The 21,548-nt window shown below is 50.9% G+C and overlaps 7 protein-coding genes across 7 annotated transcripts; 4 read left to right on the top strand and 3 right to left on the bottom strand.

The window, feature by feature from the left end:
* Positions 1-2,195: 2,195 nt before the first annotated feature.
* On the bottom strand, positions 2,196-4,341 carry NECHADRAFT_101993 (uncharacterized protein). Its single transcript, XM_003043082.1, has 5 exons — positions 3,833-4,341; positions 3,689-3,782; positions 3,367-3,635; positions 2,972-3,303; positions 2,196-2,907 (listed from the first exon to the last, which is right to left on the bottom strand). The coding sequence occupies exons 1-5, from the start codon at positions 4,217-4,219 to the stop codon at positions 2,238-2,240; spliced, it is 1,752 nt and encodes a 583-aa protein (XP_003043128.1). The 5' UTR covers positions 4,220-4,341; the 3' UTR covers positions 2,196-2,237.
* Positions 4,342-5,617: 1,276 nt separating this feature from the next.
* On the top strand, positions 5,618-6,611 carry NECHADRAFT_86420 (uncharacterized protein; the record flags this gene model as incomplete). The annotated part of the gene is made up of 2 exons (XM_003043193.1): positions 5,618-5,721; positions 5,774-6,611. The coding sequence occupies 2 exons, from the start codon at positions 5,618-5,620 to the stop codon at positions 6,609-6,611; spliced, it is 942 nt and encodes a 313-aa protein (XP_003043239.1).
* Positions 6,612-8,061: 1,450 nt separating this feature from the next.
* NECHADRAFT_97154 (uncharacterized protein) lies at positions 8,062-9,206 on the top strand (the record flags this gene model as incomplete). Its single annotated transcript, XM_003043192.1, has 3 exons — positions 8,062-8,076; positions 8,125-8,397; positions 8,448-9,206. 3 exons carry the CDS (start codon positions 8,062-8,064, stop codon positions 9,204-9,206), a joined length of 1,047 nt encoding a protein of 348 aa, XP_003043238.1.
* A 489-nt stretch (positions 9,207-9,695) lies between these two features.
* On the bottom strand, positions 9,696-11,470 carry NECHADRAFT_51372 (uncharacterized protein; the record flags this gene model as incomplete). The annotated part of the gene is made up of 2 exons (XM_003043081.1): positions 9,696-9,776; positions 9,824-11,470. The coding sequence occupies 2 exons, from the start codon at positions 11,468-11,470 to the stop codon at positions 9,696-9,698; spliced, it is 1,728 nt and encodes a 575-aa protein (XP_003043127.1).
* Positions 11,471-12,098: 628 nt separating this feature from the next.
* Positions 12,099-13,889, bottom strand: NECHADRAFT_86417 (uncharacterized protein; the record flags this gene model as incomplete). The annotated part of the gene is made up of 2 exons (XM_003043080.1): positions 12,099-12,188; positions 12,240-13,889. The coding sequence occupies 2 exons, from the start codon at positions 13,887-13,889 to the stop codon at positions 12,099-12,101; spliced, it is 1,740 nt and encodes a 579-aa protein (XP_003043126.1).
* A 1,107-nt stretch (positions 13,890-14,996) lies between these two features.
* On the top strand, positions 14,997-17,010 carry NECHADRAFT_51427 (uncharacterized protein; the record flags this gene model as incomplete). The annotated part of the gene is made up of 7 exons (XM_003043191.1): positions 14,997-15,429; positions 15,488-15,679; positions 15,732-15,866; positions 15,922-16,121; positions 16,186-16,325; positions 16,378-16,407; positions 16,461-17,010. 7 exons carry the CDS (start codon positions 14,997-14,999, stop codon positions 17,008-17,010), a joined length of 1,680 nt encoding a protein of 559 aa, XP_003043237.1.
* Positions 17,011-18,855: 1,845 nt separating this feature from the next.
* NECHADRAFT_86415 (uncharacterized protein) lies at positions 18,856-20,854 on the top strand (the record flags this gene model as incomplete). Its single annotated transcript, XM_003043190.1, has 3 exons — positions 18,856-20,171; positions 20,207-20,634; positions 20,682-20,854. The coding sequence occupies 3 exons, from the start codon at positions 18,856-18,858 to the stop codon at positions 20,852-20,854; spliced, it is 1,917 nt and encodes a 638-aa protein (XP_003043236.1).
* Positions 20,855-21,548: the final 694 nt, after the last annotated feature.

Raw genomic sequence — 21,548 nt, 5'->3', positions numbered from 1 at the left:
CACCGCGCTGCACTTTCGTGATGGAGTCGGGGAGATTACACGGCGCCCCTTTAGCGAGCGAGCGAGAGAGAAGAAAGCAGGCAAGAATCGAAATCAATGATCGCCTGAAACCAAGGCCCATGGCGCCATGTTTCTCGTCTTGGCGGCGATTCGGACCATCCACGGTTCCCGGCTCGTAAAGCGTCCATTGACGCACGGCTGTTGATCATCGCTGCATTCTGCTCCTTTCGGCATCTCTATTGAGAGCCGACAGGGGCGATCCTCCTGGATCCAATGAGTTGGCGACAGATCAGCTGCGCCACACCAGCTCAGAGGCCGTCGGGGACCACGCAGAGCGACCTGAGAGGCCGATGCTGGCCAGGAAGTCAGCCACATCAGATCATCTCCGCTGGTGTGGTGTTTGACGCGGTACAGTTAAGGGGTACTTGTTTCTCACACACTGCATAACTTGCTCCCAAGTACTTCTCATCATCAGCTCTCGGAGTGTTTTCTCATTAGCTGAACGCTACCCCACAAGCCTTCCAGACTCTGGTCTTTCTGGTGGCTGATGCTACACGCTAAACGAGTTTGGCAGCCTTCAACCTGGACGGAAATAGCATCACCACGGGGATTACCTCTTTTGCTGATTGAAGATGACTTGTTCGGCTGTCAGAGCCGAAAAGTGCATGTCTTTGTTAATTCAGCATTGGTCGCAACAATTCACTTGTTCTTGAAAGTCCATGACAATCACTTGCTGACCACCAAAACAATCCATCCTGCAGATCGGACGTCGTACTGTGCCGCTTTACCACACCACTTTTTCTGTCGTCAGACAGGCAACCAACATGAAAAATCCCCTTTCCTCACTTCATATCAACAGGGCTGATTTGCTGGGTATCACTCAGGATCCGAAAAAGATGCCTAAATACGGATTACGATACGAACTGTATCCATTTCGTCCCCTTTCATCTCGCAACTTTGCGAATCCTTCGCGCCAAAGCACCTACCCTAGATTTGAACCCCCGTTTCCTCCGATGACGTAAGAAAAACTCTTTTGACGCTGACGCTGCGATCGCACCGGAAAATCGGCATCGTCAGGCGCCGACTAATTGCTAGCCTCTGCAGCCTCTTGAAACAAGCCTGCTTTGATCGAAGCCGTGACGTGTCGAATGGCTGTTGCCTTGTTTGCATAGGATCCTTAGCAAGGCGCAGGCGAAACTAGAGGTAGAGGGTTGGAAACAAGAGGCGAATGCGCCTTTCGTAACGGATAGGTATCGATCCTTAACTAGGCAGCTGTCATGATCCTCGCAGGATCTTCCGATTGATGCCATCACTGCCCGCATGCCTACTGACAGGCAGTTACCTGGTGTCGTAAGAAATGGTCAAGCTAAACAAGCCGACCTTCCGAATGGATAGCGATGATACCTTTGAGCTTCCATGGAGTGGAATCGCCCCCAGCGCAGAGGCCTTCTTCCGAAACCAGGCGGCTCATGTTCTGATTCAGAAATGCCTTGTTTCCAAGTTTTCTACAAGTCCAAGTTGGTCGTTTTGACCCTTGTATGTCTTTAATTGCCCGTCAAGGCCCAGATGCAGGCATGTGAGCAAACCGCGATGGTTCCTTGCCTCGGCTGAATCATTCGTCCTCGATCCGAAATAAATCTAGACGGCAGAAAGCATGTGGCTGGTTGGTGAGACTTCCGGCACAGCAGCTTCAGGCTCGGCAGACGGAGAGTGGCTGACACATGTCTCTGTTCGGAGAGTTGACACTCTCCACTTGGTTTCTTTTCCTAGAGATCAGGCAAACTCTATCTATTTGTAGTCTTATCTTGATTGCTACGTAGTAGAGAGTTGCCGTTGGGTACTCAACGTCTTGAAGTGGCGTTCAACAGATGTACGGGCCTGGTTGAGTGATAGGCTCGAAATCATTCGGACTTTCAGTGGAATACCCATGGGTTGTGCATTGTCTGCCCTCCGACGCGTTCCTCTGGCCTGGCCAAAGAGTGACTTCGCGATGCAAGTGTCAACGCCTCTACTAATAAATATATCACTGCTCAGAAACAACATGTCCGTAAAAGACAGAGTAGTGAATAAGAGTTGTCAAGATGTCAAGTACACTCGCTGTGAGCCGGCTTACCCTAGGCAAACATGGCATTGGGCTTGATGCTGTCAACACTACGGCGTAATCTGAACAAGACAAGAAGCTGCTCACGTTTCATGGGATTCATTAGATATATACTAGTATGAAGAAGGTAGAATGTCTAGTAGTTGAATCTCTCGCCATTCGACGGACTCCTCACTGCTCCCGCTCCCGCGAACCCAAGCCTGACGACACCTCCACCAGCATCCCATGCTCCGTATCTCACCGGCCCAAGATTATCAACCGCCTTGACAATACCATTCACATTCTGGTTCGGATCAACGTGCTCCATGACGCGTGAATCTTGACCAAAGGTTCCAAATGCGTTTGCAATCTCCAGCGGGTTCAGGCTCACATCTCGTCCCAGCTCCCACCAGCCCCAGAAGATTGGTAGAACTGCAAAGATGCCGACAAGAGATGCGCCGACGGCTATCCACATCTTTTCATAGTCGGTCACATAGACCAATGTCGTCGTGCCGCTGCTATACTCAACGCGTTGCTTATCCGTCTTGTTGAACTGGGCATACTGTAGGCTTGCCCGGAAACCAAGGTCCCTGGTGAGCTCAATCAAGTCGTCCATGGGGTTCTCCCACGTATCTTCACATCCGGGGACAGTGTCGTTCATAGTCATGTACTGCGTCGCGGGTAAGCCGTCGGATTTGATATCGTAACCCGTAGCACCGGTGAAGGACATCCACGCAGAGGAGCCGTAGAGAGCATCGACAATGGTGCTGAAGCCGCCCAAGATGTTTCCAGTCCCGCTCGCAACAGTGGCTGCGGGGGTCATGTACCTATGACGAGACTCAGGTCAGCATCGGAATTCAGTGTATCCATTGTTCAACGTGGGATACATACTTGCGCTGGACAAACTTGTCGTCCTTCCACGTCCCCCTGAGCTCCACCTTGTCGCCATCCAGCTGTACCGGAAACGTTGAAATCCCAGCATGCAAGTCACAAGTCTGGACCTTGAGCTTCCCATTGCATTGGTTGGTGTCTTTGAAAAGCGTCGTGTAGCGAAGAAATGAGCCATCCTTCATCTGATAGACTGCGTAGTCGCTAAACTCGGTCACGTTGACCTGGAAGAGATATGCTCCATCGAATGCCTTTAGCATGCTTGCTCGATCCATTCCGACGGTGAGATTGAAGTTTCGTGTCGACTCGGTACAATTCACCTGAAATCCGAAGCCCTGGGCTTGGTTAGTAAAGACATGGTCTCAAGACCTTCAGGCCAAGCTTCGATTTGATGGTACCTGGACAGAGGTTGTGCAGTTATTGCAGTTGGTGTTGAAAGCAATCATATCATTCCGGTTATTGTATGCTTGGGCAATGTCGCTAAAGTTCTTGGTGAGAAGTGAAACAGAGTGAGTACGGCCAGTTTGTATGCTGGCATAGTTTCCAGGAAGTTCTCGAGCAATATGAAAGTCAAAGACACCCTGCTGCGCTTGAAATTCGTTCGCCGTTGAGGATGCCCGTTGCATGAGAGGACCGCGTAGGACGGATAATGTCATTAGAATCGAAGCTGATATTGTGAGAATAATGTGATGGGATAATATGATGTTGTCAAGTACATACCTAGACCAAGAGTCTTGGATTTCATGCTGAACAGATTTATCGCTGCATCGATAAGACCTGTAGAGGAACCATATATGGCATGTAACCGTTGCAACTGATGACTGTCAACTACGTATATCCTTGAACCATGATAGTGTCGCTTACCGTTGCCGTCCTTCCAGCAGCTCGCCAGTACGAAATTGCCGCACCTTCTGCGAATGCGCATGCTAAGAACGCGCCAGTCAAAGCTGAAGTCAAAGCTAGCCAGACAGTAGGCTGCATGTACTTGTCCCAATGATCAACTGCGACTCCATCGCTGTAGATGAGTATGAAGACGGCAGCTCCAGTTCCGACCAATGCCAACATCCATGCCCCGAGACCACGGGCGGGGAGTCGCTTCCAGAAACCGGGCTGCCATGGCCGACTGAGCCTTGAGGGATCTGTAGAAGATCGCTCATGCATAGGTTCAAGCTGAAACCATGGTCTTTTGTCGTCTTGAGCGAGGTCAATAGGACCCTCATCCTTGAGCGGCCATTGGGGCGCGACACCCATTGCTGCGGCTCCTTCACTGAAACAGGGCTGACTTTTCCGAAAAGAATTAATAGAAGAGAAATACCAAGACGCTAAAGGAATGAAAGATCGTGACTAGACGATAGTAGAAAGAATGGCTGTGGTGAGACACATCAAGGAGGGACACTACTTCCGCAGTGAAATTTAGGGCAAAAGAAGGGAAACAAAACAAACTTCCAAGACCCTGAATATAACATGAAACTTCCGAGGCCGGCTGTCAAGTCTCAATAACCCACAAATAATGACGTCCTTAATTTCTATACGAAGAATAGGGTTCACCAGATCGCCTAGGGGACCCGCTGGTAGGGGGATCAACACTCCACGGGCTTGCCACTGGACGATCAACTCAGGAGGAAACACGCCGGCAACGGGTTGAAGCATGGGGTAGAAACACGTTCAATTAAGAGGAGATGAATTATTTCTTGTATTGCCCAACTTTTATTGACCTTCTCTTGTGGTTCTGGAAGTCGCATTGTCTGGACGTTGAAAATCCCCTGGTTTGCCATGTGGTGATGCCAACAAGGATGGCAATGATCGGCCTAGGCGTTGCACAAATTGGGAATGACGCCCGGCATGCCCCTTGGAAAGGCCGAACGGCGGTGCCTTGACACTTGGAAGCTATCGTGCAGTGCGCTTGAAGGTGGTTACATCTATTGCTTGACCCCTTATAATATGAGCGACAGCTTCGGGATGAGATATCCTGATCTTGAAGTGCAACCTATTGAACCGCACCGAAAGCTTCTCTCTTGATATAAATTCGACTCTCAATGCTTTATCCCACTTTTTTGTTAAGTTGGGTTACTAATACCAATTAAGAAACTGATCTATGGTTGAAATAAGGTACAGCCTTATAGGGCCCTGGAGCGTGAAAGGCCAACATACATCCCTGAGATGAGCAGCCGCTTGGGCAATAAATCTGCCACTGCGGGAGTGCCTTATCGTTGGAAGAAGCCTTGTATGGGGTTACATGGCCAGACAGCCACATCCAAAAATACAGATCATTGAGCTGCTGCCTTTGCGTTGCAGCCTGAGGCGTTGTTAGCGTGTTCTGGCCTCGATGGTTCCTTCAATCAAGTAACGGCGCCTTCAACTTCTCAAGCCTTCGCGCAGCCACCAGACACACTAGCAGCAACTGCTGAAGCAAGCCATGTCAAATCAATCGACCATGCGCCGGCTACACGGCACGGCATATGGAATAAGGAAATCAGGTGCCTAGATTAGCGCTTCTCGCCAAGACTACATAGTAGGTTGATCTTCCTTTGACATGACTACCCTTGATCTGACACTTGATCCTTCTGGTATACAGAATTTCCAACCTACCGGTACATCTCAACGTCCCTGGCATCACCCTCAGCCGCACATAACATCTGTTTTGTCTAGATGTCCACTCCAAACCTGGCATCTCCGGACCCTCGTCCTGAGGCCTCCTCGCCTGGCCTGCCCCCTGGTTGGATTGCTAACTGGAGCCCCGAACACAATTCATGGTAAGTAGAAGCGAGCTTTTATCGTCGGACATGTTCCTGAAATCAATCTCAGGTACTACATCTTCACTGCTACCGGCGTGACGCAATGGGAGTACCCGAATGCTCCACCAGATCAACCACAGTACTCGCCCACCCCCGACCACCAAAGCCAGCCTTCGTACGACACCCCGGCCGATACACCAGTTCAGGATGGAGATCGCGGCCTGGGAAAAGTCGCGCTTGCCATGGGCGGCGGCTACTTGCTTGGACACGGGCACAAGCATGAACAGCACCAACAACATGGGCTGGGAAAGATGACGCAGTCAATGGCAATGGCTGGTGCGGGTGCAATTGGAGCCAAAATCTTCGGGTTATTCGGGAACAAGCAGCAACAGCAGCAACAGCAGCAACAGCAGCAACAGCAGCACCAAGCATCACCACCACCACAGCCGCAAGTACATGTGTATCCGGTATACGTACCTGGCCCCCAAGCAGCCCCCTCACCTGGACCTCCGTCGTATTACGGACAGCCTCCACCTGCAGGGCAGAACTTGGGTCATTACGGTGGCACCCCGGGCACCCCGGGCACCCCGGGTATGATACCGCCTGCCCAACCTTATCATCACGGGGGAGTCCAGTCTCCAGTAACTGGTGGCATGGGCGCCTTCACAACTCAAAATGGACCACCGCTACACATATACGGCGCCGTGTTTGCAGACAGAGACGTCACGCAGATAGTCAAAAGTCTCGTCACCCTTCAGCAGACACTGACGCTATCTGGAGAGACTCTGGCCGAGAAACTTGGGGATCCATGGCCTGAAGCAGAACGGAAAATGTTCAACGTCTTGTACTCGTACGGCGATCGACCTATGGAGCTTATCGCAGCTGAGTTGGTCATGCCCGTCGACTGAATGTGAATGGCACTTGGACTAACACCCACTGATCTGCAGCACGAACACGGCCAACATCGAAATCAAGCACGAGGCCATATCGAGAAAACGTATGGAATTCTGTCAACCTCCCCCATCCCGGATCATTGCATGCGTATGGGGGTACGAGAATCCTCTGACGTGAGTCGCTAAGCAGAAAGTCGGGAAAGTTTTACGAGCCTAACAATCTTACAGACAGCCGAGGATCCAGCAGCTGGAAAAAGACGGCGAGATGGAAGGTTCAAAGGAGACTCTCGGACGAGGCGGATTCTGGGACTGGGAACCAAGAACTTTGGTCTGCTATTATAGGACAGAGACTGGAGCTGTTGGGATCGCATATTGCAGAGAGGGTGGCACGATACGCCTTCCGTGGAACCCCCTTGCCAAGTGGTCGTGATCAAGCATGCACTCTGTGAAGAGCTGCAGACAGGGTCTGATCCGTTGAAATTGCTGCTTTATTACCGCATGTACGCATATCACCAGGTAGAACTTAATAGCTAATAACACCCGGCTAATAGTTATTGGATCTACTGCCTCTTCTTGTTTTCTCATCGGCAACAGTGTTCATCAACTGTTAATCAAGTTGGCGTAGAACTTACCTGCCATGACCAGTGATGAGGAGCATGGATAGCCCAGGATCTTTGAGGCTCATCCCCAAGTATGTGCATGTTAGCAATCAACATCAATAGCCCGACGGGAGAAAAATCAAGCCGAGTCGGTAACGCGGCTCTTATAATGCACCGCACTCCAGGTCAAAGCGCGGGAGACGAGAACCCGTCTGTAAGTAAGCCAAGCTAGAAACATCACAGAGTTGCATCGACACCTAGCGCTGCAGCCGTTTCGAAACCGTTCGTGCCAAAAATATCACTTCCTTAAACTAAAGAGCATGGTGGATAGGATTTGGATATTCAAGCACGAGAATCTGCTCAGCCCTCCGGACCATCGGGGCGGATCATCGGCTCATATGCCAAGAGATGAGACGTTGGAGTTTCCTAGAGCCGTGTTATTGGCCGGCGGCCGATCCCTAACGACCGTGACGTCTCTGGGCAGAGCTTGTAAGCTTTGGTTCTCCTAGTGGGACCTTATTGACTACCGATTGGTGGTCGGTGGTTTGATTGAAGGTCTTAGTAGGGAGGCTGAGCAGCTGGCTTGGGGACGACGTTGCTTACAGAGGCGAGTGTAATCTTCTCAATCTTCAAAGTCTAGACATCGTGACGGGAGTTGAGAGTCGATCGCAGCGGTTTCCTACATTGTGCCGCGTTTCTTGCGCCTTAATGGAGCATTGCATCTGGACATTATTTTTGGAGGCTTGGTGTTGAGTCAATGTATATAAAATATGTTCATGGCCAACAAGACGATCTTCTTGACATCCTCTCAACCAAGCTCAAGATCATCAATCAAACAATCTACAGAATCCATCAAGTGAAGCAACATGAAGGCCGCTTGTGTCATCACCACCCTCCTGAGCAGCTTCGCGCTGGCCCACCCCTCACAGCCAAGGACCAATGATGGTTATCCCAATCCCACCATGGAGCAGCTGAAGGGCATCTCCCGACGAGCCGACGGCACTTTGTCCAACGCACCTCCTCCTCCAAAGCTGGGCAAGAGCAGCAAGACTGCCTTCCAGGCTCTTGCCTTTGGTGAAGAGTTTGAGCAGGCGTACTTTTCGTCTCTGCTGCAAAACGTCACCAATGGTGTGCCAGGTTACAGGCACCATGGACGGTTCACCAAGGCTGAGCTTGTCAAGGTGTTGGAGACTGTTGTTGCTGTAAGTTTATCACATTCCTTTGCAATTCATGTGCTAACTTTGACTAACAGCAAGAAGAACTTCACGCCATCAACGCGATAAACGTCCTCAAGCACTTCAACGTTCCCGCACCGATGCCCTGCAAATACCACTTCCCCATGACCAATCTCGAAGACGGATTTGCACTCGCTGAGAGCTTTACAATGCTTGTCGTGGGAACCCTGCAAGACGTCAGCCAGACTCTGGCACAGAACGGAGATAACGGCGTTGTTCGAGCCATCGCCTCCGTCATCGGCCAGGAGGGTGAGCAGGGGTGCTTCTACCGTACCCTTCTTGGACGGGTTCCTTCCGAGAAGCCTTTCTTGACTACTTCTGTCGGAGCATTTGCCTTCTCTTATATCTACAACACATTTGTTGTCCCAGGATCTTGCCCGTTCGACATCTCACTGATCAACCTGCCCATCTTTGCAAAGCTCGACGTCAAAGACGGTTCAATGGGTCTTGATGTGAAGCCTAAGGACCAGTACCTCACATTCACTGCCGACATTAGCACTGTGGGAGGTGCTGAGAAGTTCCTTGGAGGCAATGGAAAGGGCTTGTACCTCACCTACTTCAGTGGTCAACTTCTGCCCATCAGCGAGCCCATCACCAACGTCAAGTGGAACAAGGGCCGCATCACCTTCGACGCCTTCTTTCCATTCACGGAGAATGTCATGAAGGGTCTTTCTGTCGCAGCTTTGACTACCTCGAACAATTTTACTGCCCCGGGTATGGTCCCTGGTGCCACGATTGCTGCCCCGGCTGTCATCCAGGTCAACGAGAAGCTGTGAGAATGCGAGGAAGTGGGCTTGCAACAATCAGCCCTGTTTCTTAACGTGCATGAAGGGGATGATCAGAGTGTTTTGATCTTTGTTGATGTGTAATATGTTACTCTTATTTACTTTTTAGCTGCAAATAATTACCTACCAAGTTATGTGTGTATCTCACGCCGAGGCTTTCATAATGCCGACATGAAGAGCAAGGACCCCCTAAACCGACCTTAGATAGCCAAGCGATCATATTAACTTGAGATCCTTTCAAATTTGTCCTAGAGTGATTGTTCGTGCCATGGCTACGGGAGAGTATCACAAGTCGCTCATCACTCTTACCCAGCCTGAAGGCGTCTGAGGAAAAGTTAGACGCATGACATGGGCTTAGGCGATGTAAAACGCCGAGATGTATATTTATCTTCGTATCTATATACGTGGTTTCTTCTAGTCATTCCGTAGCCTTTAGCCCTGGTTGTCCATCTGTGCACAAGCCTGGATGCTGAAACACGCTCAAAGCTTCGACCGAGAGAGGTCAATGCTGAATTCAGCCTTGGCCATATCCCGCAGAGCCCTTCTGAGGATCTTTCCAGACTACAAGGGATCAGTACTGCACCTAGACACGCTGGGGGCTTACTGACCGGGTTCTTTGGAATCGCCTCGACAAACCTGACTCCGCCCTTGAGACGCTTGTGCTTGGCGACCCTCTCTTCCATCCATTTCACTATCTCTTCTCCAGTGACCTTGGAGCCCTCGACCTTGACGATGTATGCTCGTGGGACTTCGTCTCCATTAGCTGGAACGCCAATGACAGCGGCGTCTGCTATCTCGTGGTGGTCGAGGAGGACAGCCTCCAACTCGGCTGGTGCGACTTGGTTTCCCTTGACCTTGATGAGTTCCTTGATCCTGTCGACAATGTGAAAGATTGCTCCTGGCTCAAAAGATTCAACGTAAGCGATGTCACCAGTCTTGAGCCATCGTGTTCCATCTGGGTCGACAGCAATCGTATCAGCTGTCGCAGTAGGGTTCTTCCAGTACCCCTTCATCAGAGTCGGACCTGTAACCCAAAGCTCACCGCGCTCATTTGCCTGTTCCACCATAGTCTTTCCATCCGACTTCATGATCCTCGCTGAACAGTTGGGCGAAAGCTCACCCACTGCCTCGACCTTGCTTTCAACACGAGCATCCCATGTCATGCAAGTGCATGTAACTTCCGTCATGCCCCAGCCCTGCCTTACGATAACACTCGCATCCGGCCACAAGGCTTGAACTCCCTGAGCCACCTCGCGGCTAAGTGGCGCAGCGCCAGAATTGACGCGTTCGACACTGCGGAGGTCGTACTTCTTGACAGTCGGATGTTTTGAGAGATAGACAAGAATGGGCGGAACACACATAAGGGTCGAAATGCGGAACCGTTGTACGTGCTGCAGCATCTTCTCAAAGTTGAAAGCTGGCATAACGTAGACAGGCACGCCGATGCGAGGGTAGATGGAGACAAAGTATGTCTGGCCATAGGCGTGGTATATGGGGAGAAAAGCAAGCAAGCGAGACCTCTTTCGGAACTCAACTTCTTCGGGGTCCTTGTTTGCGAGCTCAATGACGCCAGTGCCGTTGGCCACATAGGCTCGATGGGTGATCTCGACGCCTTTGGGGACTCCGGTTGTGCCACTGCTGTAGTTGAGACAGCAGACAGTTGTCTCTGGGTTGTTTGGCTCCCGCCATTCCCAGGTCTTTGCTCGTTCTTGGTTGCCAAGTAGAAGGTCGGTCCAAGACCGGACACCGTTCACTTGCGTGGCCTGGGTGGGAGCTGATTGATCCAATGGCGGCAGTATCGAAGGGTCCAAAGCAAAGATCCTATCCAAAGGGAGACCAGCGGCCTTTGCAGCTTCGATCGCAGTCTCAATTTGAGTCGATACCGTAAACAGAAAGGTGCTGCCCGAGTCTTTGAGCTGGTACGCGAGCTCTCGCGAAGTGAAGCCAGGGTTTGCGCCGGTGAATATTCCCCCGCTCATCAAGATTCCAAGAAACACGCTTGGGAAGTATATGTTGTTGGAAGAGAACACGAGCACTCTGTCTCCCTCCCGTAGACCTGCATCGATGAGTCCAAGCGCAATCTGCTTTGCGAGGAGACGAAACTGGGTCTTGTTGAGGTGGTGAGTCTCTGGTCTATCGGCATCGATGAGAATAGGCTTCTCAGAGTCGTCCATAGGACCAGAAGCCGAGCCAAAGATCCATTGCTGCAAAGAGCAGTGAGGAATTGGCTCCTCCCAGCGTGATCTCAACGTCATGGTGTTTGTGAGGAGGAAGTTGAAGGGCTTCAGTGGGTTTTTGTTGGGGAGCTAAGCCAACACAGGCAACCACAAATCCTGAGACACGGCGACTCGGAAGAGGTTTTATAAGAGGTTTCAAGATGAAAAGAGAGACAAAATACACCCACCAACGCTTCAAGAGTCCTTTCCAACCTTTATACCAACCCTCCATCGGCTGGCGCCGCATCGAAATCTCGGAAAAAGCCAAAGTGTGGGGTAAAGATCATCAATGCCCTTCTGGGCGCGTCTAACCCCGCAAAATCAACCATGACCTCGGCGTCTGGCTGCAGTCTCCCTTGTTTAGGTCGACGAGGAGAGAAGTGTGCCGAGGCACGTCTCTATAATGATACGTCACCATTGTTTTTGGTCACCTGGTTTCGTTTACGACAGAAGGGGCAAGTGTTTCGTGGGCTGAATCGAGCTGAAAGGATGAGTACGAATTGAACGGATGTAACGGCTACAAACAGAAATTTGGAAGATGCAATTGCTCCAATGGTATAGTAATTATGCTCAAAGGAAAGAAAGCCTGTCGTCTACGACCCCCTTGGCGGCAATGGCTGAGGGCATAATGGCTCCCAGTCCCACCAAAACCCCTCTCCTTTCCATCTCAAGATGGGAGTTCTGCGACCACGGGACTGTCAATTTCCGCCGGCTCCTCCTTTTGAGGAAGATTAGTGATGACAAGGTATAAAACATTCTGCGAGTCTTGTTAGCACATCACGAAAAGAGTGTGGCAGGGGCTTCTTACGCTCTGAAACAGTTGTCCCCATCCACCGGAAGACTTCTTCTTGTCCTCATCTTTTGATGCACGCTGGTCCTTTTCCTCATCGTCGCTTGCCTCATCAGTCTGTTTGTTCTCCTCTTTCTTCTTGTCTTCCTTCTCGCTATCTGAATCTCGATCCGAGTCTGCCTTGCTGGCACTACTCTCAGCCTCAGCAGGCTTCGCACGGCCATATTTCCATCGACCGCCAGTGAACAAGGCCACGATATCACCACTAGAAGCAGGGTGATTCGGGTCGGCATACCGAGACCGAAACTCGGGTTTCGGTAGCATGTTGGCCACCGAGTGATCCGGGTTCTTCCTGATCCACTTGGCCTGCCCACGCCTATCCATGTACTCATCGAGCCACTTCTCTGCATTGTCAAGTTTCTTCTTCTTCTTCTCCTCGCTTTCCTTTCCTTCGGAAATTTCATCCAGCGATGGAAAGGTAAGTGGTGCTGGTTCAGGCCAAGAAACAGTCCCTTTGGAAGGCTTCATATTGTCTTGGAACTGGTGCTTGAACTTCTCCAGGCTTTCCTTGCCCGAGGCTTTCTGCATCACTATATCCTTCATCTGTTGAGTCAAGGGTGGTGACTCAGCTGGCCTGCCATCCAAGGCAACCGCAGATACAAGTTCGTCGTTATTGGTGGTGGGGCTCCAGGTGACGATGAGACAGACTAGACCACGGGGAGCAAAGAACTCTGCATTGATATGGTCTAAGAACTTGTTTGACTTGAATCGACTGTGTGCTTCGACTGTCATAAAACTGAGGACGTCGATGCTGGCACCAATAAGCATAGTAAAGGGCTCGGGAGCGGCCATGCTGGCAAGACCAGTCAAGTTGATGGCATAGAGATATGGGTTCGGCTCCAAGGACTTGTTGAACGAATCGATCAGGTCAAGGAATGTCTCTTGATCGATGCCAACGTCTGCCAATACTGGTGCATACGCCCGCACGAACCCTCGCCCCCTATCCTTTGGGCGTCGCTGAGGTAGGATGACGGGCAACGCGAGTTTCGTGTTGGGGTCTGTTTGGCCATCAAAGGGGTGTCTCTGAAGAAAAGCTTTGGCGACGTCTTTCGGCTCTTTTGGTTCCTTTGGTTCCTCTGGCTTTGGCTTCTGCAGTTTATTGCGCACCTTGGACTCTTCAGGCTCGTGGGATTCCTTGGGTTCTGCAGTCGCATCAAGCTCCTTGGGAGACTGCGGGCCTTCCTCTTGTGCCCCTTCTTGGCCGACAGCGTCCAACTCCCAAATGGCCTCATTCAGTTGTTCGGCGATGGGAACTTCATTCTGATGTTGGGCGACGGCCGCATTCTGTTTCTTTTTCGCTTCCTTCTTCTGTCGTCGGTAGTGGATGGCTTCGGAGACGAAGCCGATGCTTGCAGCCGCCAATCTGACGAGGTCATCGACTGGGTCATCCTTCTTCTTCATGGGGCCCTCGGGACGGCTGATGTTTCTGTCTCTTTCACGAATAGCCTCTTGGACTAATTTAGAGGTGATCTTGGACGTCACCGTCTTGTCTTGTTTTTGTGTACTGAAGGCTATTAGCACGGCACTGGTGTTATATGATTGAGCTCCGATATTTACCTCATATTGGAATTGGGATTGACGATATGGATGAAGGTTGATGTTGTTCATGTCGGTCTCGCTCCAGGAAAGATCTCAACGCTCTTTATGCAGATTTCGCAAAACACACCGCCCCATTGCTTTGCCTCACACGGCGTAATTTGCTTCCAGAATACTTCAATATTGAGGCATCCGACGGTGAAACCGAAAAAACACTCGTCATTAAACTTGAAAGAGGCATGACGAATGCATCCCAATCCTTCTTTCTGGGCAGGATCTTGGCGTTTAGCGGCCAATCGACAGAGGGTACCTACGGCGCCCGCGGGGAGCGACGGATCTTGGCGTAAGACACACACACGAAGGAGCCAAGATCGTCCGATGAAGCGTGGCAGCTCGAATGGAGCTCTGTTTTAGAATTAAAGTTTAGATATGCGAATTGGTGATAAGCTTCTTGTCCCTGCTTGGCGTTTGTTGTCTTGCAGTAGCATCTACATTATGGCTTTGCTAAGAAGCGTTCCCTCTACGATAGGCCATTTTTGACAATGGATTTCTGCGTTATTGATCTGCCTACGGCTTGCTGCCCAAGTTTTCACTGCAAAGTTGCGATACGAGCAAGCTCTCTCCTTACACCACCAAGAACCGCGATGCTACGAATGGCTGGATTATAGAAACCATCGCTGCGCATGGCATGGGCTTGAGCCATACCAACACGGTCAGTTCGTGAGGGCCACACCTGATGTCTCTGGAAGAGTGTTGTGTTCTTGAAGTTGATTCGACAAGCGCACATCTCGACATAACGCCTCCATTGGCAGCACAAAAACACAGCCATGCTCATGCCGCTGACTGGCATGAATAGCCCATTACCACCTGAAGCTAAGCAATACGCCCCACGCGCCATCGGGGCACCACCTTGGAAATGTTTAGCATGTGGTTGCCAGCCCTGTGAGGCCATCCTTGCAGCGCACAATGCCGCCAATTCGAGGCAAACAGAAATGCAATCCGTGATTGTTGATTTGCTGCCAGCCGTCCTGCATCTTCAGCCGCTGATGTCAGCTCTACAGAATATGTTTCATTTTTATTGAATAATTCAGCATACATAAACGCCATATTCTTCAGCTCGAGCTCCAAAGTGCAGCTCTCGCTCATTCTTCTTCTTTCTCTTTTGGAAATTGTTTCGAGATGGCGACCCTTGGCTTGGTACTCAGCGCAGCCCTCGACTCAGCCCCGTTGGTCACGGCCGAGGTTTCATTTCTGCTGGGGATCGTCGCACACCTGGTAATCAGGCCGTTCGAGATCGACAGCCAAGCCTGGGCCATTGTTTTTGCCTATTTGGGCGTGATTACCACCCTCCTGCTTACTTACATCCAAGTGTGCAAGTTCACCATTATCGGGGCAATTTTGAGAACAGCACTGGTTTCGAATGCCTTCAATGTTGGTCTTGCGAGCAGTATCCTCATCTATCGGGCTTTCTTTCACCGGCTTCACCGTTTTCCAGGCCCGTTCCCGGCCAAGCTTTCGCGCTTCTATGCTATGAAAAATGCCGCGAAAGCCTTGAAAGCCAACGAAGAAGTCCAGAAACTGCACGAGATCTACGGGGACTTTGTTCGAGTTGGTATGCTTGTACATCATAAGCCTACAACACGAATAGTAGCTGACCAGGAGCGGTGCAGGACCTCGTGAAATCTCCATCACTCGTGAAAGTGCCATCTCGATCATCTACGAACCACCAAACCAATGTGTGAGGTCGACATGGTACAGTCAAGTGTCGGACGATGTGAGAAAGATCTCGCTTCATACCACTCGCGACTTGACGGCCCACAAGCTCCGAAAGAAGGCATGGGTGAGAGGTCTAGGCTTCAGAGGTATGAGATGAAATGCCTAAACAAGAGTCTGTACTGACAAGAAGTAATCTAGCCCTTGCCATATATGAAGAGAAGATCGCATCCAAAGTGGAGATTTTGATGTCTCAAATTGCAGAGAAACAAGGTACACCGATGGACATGACCCTATATGCAGCCTTCTTTGGATTCGACGTCATGGGACAAGTTGGTAAGCCAGTCCTATCCAGAATCCTTTACGGAACATTAAATACTCACTTTATCAGGCTTCTCCAAGGACTTCAACATGTTGGACTCAGGCTACAAGCACCCAGCCATACAAGCCCTGCATGAGAACATGGTTGCTGTCGGTGTGCTTTCAACAGTGCCCTGGCTCATGTCTATGCTCGGAAAAATTCCAGGAGCCACTGGGAGCTACGCAAGATTTGCAGACTGGTGCGCACGAGAGTTTCAAGCGAAACGTGCTGTAAGTCATGTCACTATTCAGTCTCCTAGACCTTGAGCTGACCTCACCTAAGATCGAGAACAAGAATAAAGAAATCCTCAAAGACCACGACCCGAGAGATGTCATCTCATGGCTTCTCAGGGCTGAAGACGAAAATGATCGATCTGCCCCTCCTGGAGAGGGAGCTTTTCAGGAAGACTCTCGTCTCATGATTGTTGCCGGCAGGTAAGCCATCAACCGACAGCCCGCTATCCATGGCAGTTGCTAATCATTGCAGCGACACAACGGCAGTAGCCTTGACGAATGCGTAGGCGTTCATTTTTACCCAAACTCTTGATGAACCTTGCTAATCATGCCTAGGCTATTCTTCTTGACCAAATCCCCAACCTGTTATCGAAAGCTACAAGCAGCTGTCCAAGCTCAGTTTCCCGAAGGAGTCAAAGACTGGACCTACGAAAAGATCAAGTTGATACCATATCTCGAATACGTCATCCATGAAACACTGCGGTTGAAACCGTCAGCCCCCGGAGGCCTTTCTCGCTTGACACCTCCACAAGGCCTCCAGATCGATGAGGTCTTCATCCCGGGTGACACCATCGTCTCTGTTCCCACTTACACAATCCAGCGAGACGAGCGATACTGGGAGAATGCTCTCGAGTTCAGACCCGAACGCTGGGAGAACTTGAACCCGGAGAAGGTGGCGTGGATTCCATTCTCAAGGGGTCAGTACAGCTGTCCCGGAAAGAACCTTGCTTTCATGGAACTCCGTATGGTTATTAGTCGTATTGCTCTCGAGTACAGTTTGGCCTTCCCTCCTGGGGATGATGGAGAGGCCTTTGACAAGGGAGCCAGGGATACCTTCACCCTGAACGTGCCGGAGCTGCCTATTATATTCACACCTATCGACTGAGAGGTTAAACGACAAGCAAGAAATACAAAATTTGCGCGCTCCTGGCGTTCCTTAATGAATATGTTCCGTTGGTCCTGCGAGTGCGACTGCTTGTCAACCCACGTTGGAGGTCACGGGGCTTCAAGACGAGAGGTGGCTGCTGGAAGGGCACACACTAAAGAGGCTTCGCGAAGAGTCACTGCTGGAATGGTGAATAGAAGATAGTAACCATTTAATGATTTGATCAGTGCATTAATATAAACGTTGTATGTAGCCAACCATTCCAAGACTGTTGTTCGCATATCGTGGCTCAAGGGGCTGCACGTCCTTGGCTGAAGGGAGTTTGGCCACCTGACCTTGTAATCTCGCCCCATGGCATGCCTAAAGGTTTGGCCTACCTTTAGGCATGCTATGAGGTCAAATTACCTTTCAATGGCCTTGTCCACAACGCTTGTCCACCATTACCAAACAGCAACGTCTGAACAACCCGTGAAGCAACATCTTTCCGAGCCCGACGTCATGTAGAGTTGCGCGATATTCAGTTTCCTTACTGTCCGCAGTGACGTCCCCAAAAGCAGTCATTTGTGGCTGATGGCTCCTCCTGGAGGCATCATTGCAGACAATAATGAAGTTGAATACTGTATCATGCCGCATCACATCGGATGTGAGTTTGGGTCTCATTCCAAAGGGCTATCAAACTGTCATTGATGGCCGCACTTCCCTTCATAGAAACAGCGAGCACTAGCTACAGTATCAAAGAACGCAGGGATTAATCATGAACACAGCGATCACCGTGCTCTATGCTAACCCTGTGTTCTTTGATATTGTGCCCAGCACTCTCTGCCTCTACTGGTAAAGTGAACCGACAACAGCGCCTGCCTCTCTGACATTGAAACTCATTGTATGTCCAGCGTTGTATGATCGAGCCGTCGGCGTCGCTTTTGGTTGGTCGCGTCTCTTGCCGGCATTGGAGACTGTGTGCCTGTCTCGGCATGTTTCCTCTTCTTGATTGTCGAAACACTCGCCGCTGGTGGCGACTTGGTATCAAGATTTGACAAGGGAGGAGAGGACGGGGTGACGCCGAGTGGTTTTCCAATGAATGGGCCCGTCCGTATCCCGAGCCTCGGAGCGATAGTCTGTTTCGACGCAGCGTGTGACACCATGTCACAGCTCTGCGGAGTATTGGCCGATACGGTCGTTAATGATCGCTCGGACGAGGTGCTGCTGTCGGAATCGTAGAGGCCATCGAGGGCAGCCCGGCGCATCGCTTCTCTCAGGCCCGGTGGAGTGTGTCCCGGTCGGATGTCATCGGCCGTAGCTGTTCCATACATACTACGGCGAATTTCTTGTCGAAAGATGGCGAGCTCTAGGCATCTGTGCAGCCTTTCGACGAACTCGGGGTCGTGTGATTGATTGGATGTCGGCGTAGAAGGGGCGTTAACGAGGTGTGAGCCAGCGGTCTCGACAGGGTCTGGAAGAAACTGGGGGAAGATGTTAGACGTCAGGACATCGTAGGGAGGGAATAGTCATACATCACAGGCCCGGTGCTCGTAAAGAATTGCCTCGACCAGTCGCCATGGTGCTGGATGGCGTGGAGCGCGCGGTTCAGGTGTTGGAGAGTTGCATGATTCAGACGCCGGCATGTCGCCTTGGGCAAATATTTTGGCGAGAGATTCAAAGAAAAGTTATATCGCAAGCATTTTTTCGACTGTCTCCCATCGATATTGAGCGACTAGGATGTTGATGCGCCGGCTTATTGATTGATTGTTCTGGGAGGCCGGCCTCCAACAGCCAGCCTCAGGAGGCCGACCATAAGAGTGTTGTGATGCCGGCATGGAACAATTTGGGGCCGTCACCGGAACAAATATGACCGGCCTCCCGCCATCCATCCTTGCTGAGCGCGCCGTTAAGCCAGCCCCACCCGACGATGGCGTCTCACGGCCCATCCCATCATTCGACGGCCTGTCCAGCCACCAGAGCAGCCGTGTCACACACATTTTAGCTCATTCAATGGCCTCGAGCCCTGCTAGTAGCGAGGTGACGAATGAAGACCCGACAGGGCCACTTTCGTCAGCCTCCCATGCCACGATAACAATCACACCTCACAATGCCGAGGCCAGACTTGCTTTCTCAGAGGTAGTGGACTGGCTCGTTGAAAAGTCTCAGGAGGGCCAAGACGATAACGATGCAAGCTCTGAGAGCAACGCAAGAAATCATGCGATGGGCTACATATGGTCACCACTCGGGCACGTTCGAGATTCAGGAGTTGAGAAGCTCATAGAACAGATGAATACTGGCCAGCTTTCATCGTCATCCCCAAGCTCGTCTTTCAGCCATCATTCGCCGATTCAAAATTCCGGTGCCGCCGTGGTCGTTGAGGATGACCATCCTGGCACATACATTCGGACTGGCTGTTACTACATTGATCTCAGGCGTCTACCAGCGAGCCCTTTTCGTGGGTGGTCAGCTGGAAGACGAGGAGCACGCAGGGGGCACAATGAGTTTGTATTATGCTTGCAGAAGTCAGCCCTGCAGGGCATCCGACAGCATCACGCCCTCTTCCAAATCCATGAGACTGGCAGAATTCTTTTAAGGAAGTTGTCAGATCAGGGCTTTGTAGAAGTTGACGGTGACACTTTGCAACCGAGGGAATTCCGCGTCTTAAACAAGCACTCTTCATTTATCCGACTAGGTCAATTGAAGTATGAGGTTGCATACACACGCTTCAGCACCACAAAAGAGTACACCGAAAGGCTTGCCCAGTACATACTGCAGTCTATCGATAACCATTCTATCACCCTTGACCTAAGTCTAACTCCTACTCCAGCAGCTGGAAACAGCATTCAGGTTGGCCAGTGGACTCTCACCAATGCAGGAACCGTCGGCTTAGGGGGCGAGGGGCGTGTGAGCGTGGCGATCAACAAGACTGGAGAGGTCGTCGCCTTGAAGAGAATGTCTGTGTCAAAAATCAGAAACACTCTAGAGAGGCGCCAGAGCACACTTGAGGTCCTCACACGAATCGCAAACGCGGCGAAGAACAATAGTATTGTGCAGCTTCGGGAGGTCATTACGGATGACCCCAGAGCAAACAATGACACAGCCGACGTGTGGTTTGCGTTGACGCCTTTTGCACGCAGAATATTATCTCAGTGGAGAGCACCTGTGCAGTCAGTTTTTGCCCCGTGGGTGAAACTGCGACGCTGACCCCCCTACCCAGACTAGACATGGCTCAGACAATGATTGTGTCCTTGCTGGAGGCAGCTGACTTTCTTCACGATAACAAATGGATTCACGGGGACATTAAGCCCCCAAACATTGGGTTTCATCACTGGGACTCGGAAAAGGCGTCTATTGTTCTTCTTGACACAGAAGACGCTATCTATGCGCCTCAAGGTTATGCACTTTCAACACCAGGGCGCTCCGGGACAGTGGGGTGGCTGTCACCAGAGCGGGAGATGGGGCAATTCGATTACTCAACGGATGTCTGGGCCATAGGTGTCGTAGCTTTACGGATGCTCCTCGGGAAGCATCCATGGCAGTTCAGCGTCAATCCTTGGCGTCAAGGACAAGAGTTTGAGAGTTATCGGGAGCGTTTCCATACTGAGTATGATCGGGTGACGCAAGTGATTACCACAAACTACCCTGGTAAGTTATATGCTCTAGCTTACGAAGCGATGTTGACACAACAATAGGAAAGCTTGGAACGGCGATACTCCAGATGATTCGACATCCTCATGCACGTGTCGAAGAGCAGGCTCAGAGAAGACCTAATTGTCGAGGGATTCTCAAGGTCTTGAAGGGCTCAGAAACCAAATCTGAGAGTCCAGATGGTCCGTCAACCAAACGAAGTCGTTTGGATAGGTGATGCGCCATACTTGAGCATCAGCGGAGGCCTCAAGGGAGTACAGCATCACCCACCCTGTAGCCTCAATGCATCATCATGTACACAGCCTCTCACTGCTATGAAGCTACACTATCATGTTTCTTAAACCAGCAAGTGGAGCATGCAACTCAGTGTTTTCATCTTCTGTTTTGACCCCCCATTTGTGACTTTGATGTGGATGTGAAATGGGTGAGTTGAGAATATGTCGGTGGTGTTTTCACATCCGATTGGAACACGAGTGTCTCAGCCACAAAAGGACGGCGGCTCCCGCGGGCCAACGCAAACTCTCCTAGTTTTAATGTCATTTAGTGAATAGCGTTACCTTGGCTAGACCAACTCCGTTTTCGTTCTGCAGCTACGTGTGTTATACTGCATTTTACCGGGGACTCAGCTCCTACCGGAATTGGTCAGGGTTCATCGCCGACCTCGTCAACCCAACCGAGTTTTAGGGGCTGTCAGCATGGCCAGATGGGGGAAGCTACGTCAATAGGGGGTTGCAGGCCTTTGTGTCACTCACACTTTGTGAAGTAACGTTGAAGCGAGCTATGGACGTGAAATAATATGAGGCTCTAACAGATATTGATGCCTTGTGCTAGACTCGGATAACTGGAATGTTTGCCGACTTGGCTGAGACTAAATGGGAACCAACAAACAGCAACTTCTCGCCCAGACACGG

This window comes from Fusarium vanettenii (genome assembly GCF_000151355.1).
Source record: "Fusarium vanettenii 77-13-4 chromosome 11 genomic scaffold NECHAsca_30_chr11_1_0, whole genome shotgun sequence".
Lineage (NCBI taxonomy): Eukaryota > Fungi > Ascomycota > Sordariomycetes > Hypocreales > Nectriaceae > Fusarium > Fusarium vanettenii.
The sequence above is the reverse complement of the archived record's forward strand: the minus strand, read 5'-3'. Positions and strand labels throughout refer to the sequence as shown.

What these genes read in the sequence shown, in the direction of transcription:
- NECHADRAFT_101993 (XM_003043082.1), bottom strand. Translation starts at nt 4,219, where the DNA reads ATGGGTGTCGCGCCCCAATGGCCGCTCAAGGATGAGGGTCCTATTGAC. An exon ending in CTGCTGGAAGGACGGCAACG is followed by an intron (nt 3,783 to 3,832) that starts GTAAGCGACACT and finishes GACAGTCATCAG; the next exon opens with TTGCAACGGTTACATGCCAT. An exon ending in ATCCAAGACTCTTGGTCTAG is followed by an intron (nt 3,636 to 3,688) that starts GTATGTACTTGA and finishes TCACAATATCAG; the next exon opens with CTTCGATTCTAATGACATTA.